At 32.0% G+C, this 4221-nt stretch overlaps 1 protein-coding gene across 1 annotated transcript in view; it reads left to right on the forward strand.

Annotated features, from left to right (window-relative positions):
• The window catches only part of LOC108732656 (glyoxylate reductase/hydroxypyruvate reductase), a 3296-nt gene extending 872 nt beyond the window's left edge, over nt 1-2424 (forward strand). Inside the window, exons 3-8 of the mRNA XM_018463569.2 lie at nt 474-548; nt 635-762; nt 821-1010; nt 1304-1470; nt 1536-1826; nt 1924-2424. Of these exons, the coding sequence (XP_018319071.1) occupies nt 474-548; nt 635-762; nt 821-1010; nt 1304-1470; nt 1536-1826; nt 1924-2042 (970 nt within the window). The 3' untranslated portion in view covers nt 2043-2424. The remainder of the gene's footprint in view (nt 1-473; nt 549-634; nt 763-820; nt 1011-1303; nt 1471-1535; nt 1827-1923) is intronic.
• Nucleotides 2425-4221: the final 1797 nt, after the last annotated feature.

Raw genomic sequence — 4221 nt, forward strand, 5'->3', positions numbered from 1 at the left:
GTTACAAAAAACATATAGTTGTGTAGTTATTTGACCGTCACCCTAGAAAAACTACATAATTTTATGATAAATTTTATAAGTATTTTAAGTTTTGCATTCGAATGTTAATAGGTGTCTTATCTAAAAATGATAGGTTGGACCTATTGGATGATTGTTTACTAAAAGAGTATAGGAACATCAATCTGTTTCAACACAATTTCAAGATTTATTGAATGACTATTTCTGAACTTTATATCTAAGCAACCATTTTAGTAAAATAAATTAATATGTTTAAAAACGTTGTCAGAAGGTTTGACAAATCAACCATGAGATTTCTACTCATTCCTTTCTCAAATTTAAATCAAACAACGTCAGTAATACCTTTTTAACTATTCAGAAGTCCTAATAAATCAGTATATCTTCATTTACTTGCATACGTTTTTATAAAAAGTGTGAATAATAATTACGAAAGATTTATAAAATGAATTTTTCAGCAAGATGAGTCTACCAAAGGTGTTGGTTACCAATAATGATATTCCAGAAGCTGGTTTGGATTTACTTAAAGGGAAGTAAGTGTTCCACTATGGTTATTTTCAAATTTAGATTTTCACTAGTGATTCAGTATTTAATTGATATAATTATTTTCTATTGCAAGGTTTGAGTTAATAATAAATAATCAGAGTAATCCTACAAGACAAGAGATAATTGATAAAATAGCAGGAGTGGATGCGTTATTTTGGTGCACCCATCAGCGTCTTGATGAAGAAATACTGGACGCTGCAGGTACGTACTTGCAAAAATTATTGATTTATAAATTAAAACTGGTGCAAATTTATTATAGGTAGTCAATTAAAAGTGGTAGCTACCATGTCAGCAGGACTGAACCATATTGACATAGATGCTTTAAAAAGGAGGAACATCCCTCTAGCACACACCCCAACAGTTTTAAATAAAGCAGTCGCGAATGTTGCCGTTCTTTTGGCATTAGCTGCCTCCAGAAGGCTTCGTGAAAGTAGAATTCATATAGAAGAGTAAGTATTGTAAAAAAACATATCTACTGTTTTACATTTCCATTAAAATTTAATCTGAAAAGTAACAGTAAAAATTATAAAAATAATCTTAAAAACATTCATCTTCTTGGTTAAAATTCTTTCAAAACTGTTAGACAATTGCGACTTCAAAATCATTGGTTTTCACTATAACCGGTTTTGAGAAAATCTGATCACTACTCGTTAATAGCAAGTTTTATAAATAACCACAAATAGCATATCAAACGCCATCTACAAGGATGTGCCATTAATTTTTGTATTTCGTGAACTTTCAGAGGTTTATGGAGTGGATTTGGGGTGCAATATTTGTTAGGAACCGACATAGAAAATTCGACTGTTGGAATAGTTGGATTGGGTGGTATTGGACAAACTATAGCCAAAAGGTTAAAAGCATTTGAGGTTGCAAGAATTTTATACAGTGGCCATCGAGAAAATCCGGAAGGTACTTCTACATATATAAATTAAAGATTTTTTCCTAATTTTTGATAAAACTATGATTATTTACAGGAAAACAACTTGGAGCTGAATTTGTTCCACTTGATACACTTCTTCGTGAAAGTGATTTCGTAATTGTGTCGGCACCTTTAACTGATGAAACCAAAAATATGTTTAACGATACCACTTTCGCAAAAATGAAACCAACAGCTGTGTTCGTTAACATTGCTCGGGGGCCCATAGTAGATCAAGATGCTCTTATTAGAGCGCTCAAAAATGGTACCATTTTTGCAGCAGGTCTAGACGTGATGGTACCGGAACCTTTACCAACCAATAATGAACTACTAAAACTTCCAAACTGTGGTAAGTTTTTCAGTTTATTTAATTACACAATTCTTTGTTGTTTACGGAATTTTTTTCGGTTTGGCCAAAATAAAAAATTTTTTGTATTCTGTTGTAGTTCTCATGCCACACTTGGGAAGCGCTACATACAAGACTCGAACTGCAATGGCGGAATTGACAGCCAAGAATATCATTTTAGGATACGAAAATAAACCTTTGCTAACACCTGCTTATTAAGTCATCAAAAAGCATTTTCGAACGATTCTGCATAAATAATTATAGTTAACAAATAATAAATATAATTTAGCGTAAAATAATATATGTACATATCAGAAAATTAGACACTTTTTATCTCATTATAGTACGTACACTTAAAATATGAACGAATAGGTTTACGAAAATCAATAATTAATTAATCAGTGTTATTCAAATATGTATGTAATAGAATATTGTAGCCACTTCTCGAATAAAAATAAAATAAAAAACTGTTCTAGGGTTCTGTACGACGGCAACCAAAAAAAAATAATTTTATAGTAAATTGTTATTGCATATGTATATTACATAGCATTTAATGTATTATTTTTTTTAATAAAAAGGAATATTCTTCCACTAGTAGTAATTTAAGAAGAAATGTTGTTCAACAGCAAGTTATTATCCTTAAATCAAATGGGTAAAGGATCAACTTGGCGGTTTACTACACACATTTATCATCATAAAGTCGTCAGTCCTAAGACTGGTTGTACACGCACCTCCACTCCTTCCTATCCCGAGCTAATCTTCGAATTTCCCTAAAACTGGAACATCCCACATCCTTAACCATGTATTTGCCAATAGTAATCTAATCTAGGTCTACCTCTACCCTTCCTAACTCTTGTTTCTTCCTCTAATATGTCTCTGACTAGACCTTCATACCTGAGAAGGTGTCCTACCAACCTATCTCGCCTATTTTTTATTGACTTCCATACGGTCCTCTATTCTCTTATTCTTTCTAATGCCTCCTCATTTCTAACCTTCTCTATCCACGGTATTCATATTTAGAACGCTTCTAACCTTTTCTTTTCCGCCGCACCCATACAGCGCCGCGCTCGAAACAAACACCTTTAACAATCTTTTTCGAATTTCTAAATTAATCGTTCGCGAGCATAGAATTGACTTCTTTTTATTGAGGACGACTCGACCCTGCGCTATTCTCTGCCTTATATACCTAGTACTCTTTCCGTCCTGACTTATCTGACTTCCTAGATACCTAAAACCAGCCACCTCTTCTAATTTTTCGTCTCCTATCTTTATATTCGCTCTTTCCCTACTTTTTCTTCCCTTGCATACCAGTATTTTTGTTATACTTTTATTTATTTTCATACAGTAAGTACTGTTTTGTCAATACCGCTTCCATCTCACTTAAAACTATCTATAACTCCTCCTTGCTAGATGCTAATACTGCTATATCATCTGCAAATCTAAGCATATTAATCTTTTGCCCTTGTATATCTATCCCTGCAGTTGTACTGTCTTTAATGATGTTGATCGCGTCTTCGATGCATAGATTAAAAAGTAGCGGTGACAGTGTGCATCCCTGTCTGACTCCCTTCCTACTATTTACTTCTCTACGTTGCAGCTCCAGCTCTATAACTGCCTGTTGTTCTTTATACAAACTATCACTCTTCATGTCAGTAACTTATTTATACTGGTCATTTAATTTGTTGCCATTCTTTTTCTGTAATAAGTAAATATTCACCCTGTTAATGTTATCTCTCGGATAACACGCACAATAGATTTATAGTTTGAGTAAGATAAATCGCATGAACAAATAACGTCCAACTGTTTAAAAGTTAATGCTTATCGTTTAGTGACAAAGTAACTAACAGACAGAATTAAATTACTTTATCGTAATTAATCAGTTATTTAGCGAAGTATTCATTCCTCTGGAGACGTTGAACCTGATCTCGGAAAAACGGGTAAGTGTTTCCCTTATAATTTTTAATTGAATGTGTATTATTATAGAAAACTTAAAATCATTTTATATCAAAATAATATACCTATTGAAAAACCTATTCTAAATATTTATGCTATTAGTGGTGGATCTATTGGGTAGGATTGTTCACTAAAAGAATACAGGAACATAAACCTAATCCAGAAGAATTTCCCAATTTATTGAATAAAATAATCGAAAACAAATATGAATTGCTTTTTAAATTTCATAAATAAAAATTAGAAAACAACTTAAAATCCACTATAACGGTTTATATAAATTAAAATAGTTGAAATCAAGTTGTTTCATTTTTCTTTATTTATTAGATAAATAAGTAACTAACATTTTAGGAAAAACATTATCCATAAATAATATGAATGATTTGTAAACTTTTAGCAAAATGAGTCTGCCAAAGGTGTTGGTTACCAATAATGATATTCCAGCGGC

Source organism: Agrilus planipennis, unplaced genomic scaffold, assembly GCF_000699045.2.
Source record: "Agrilus planipennis isolate EAB-ADULT unplaced genomic scaffold, Apla_2.0 scaffold71, whole genome shotgun sequence".
Taxonomy (NCBI): Eukaryota; Metazoa; Arthropoda; class Insecta; order Coleoptera; family Buprestidae; genus Agrilus; species Agrilus planipennis.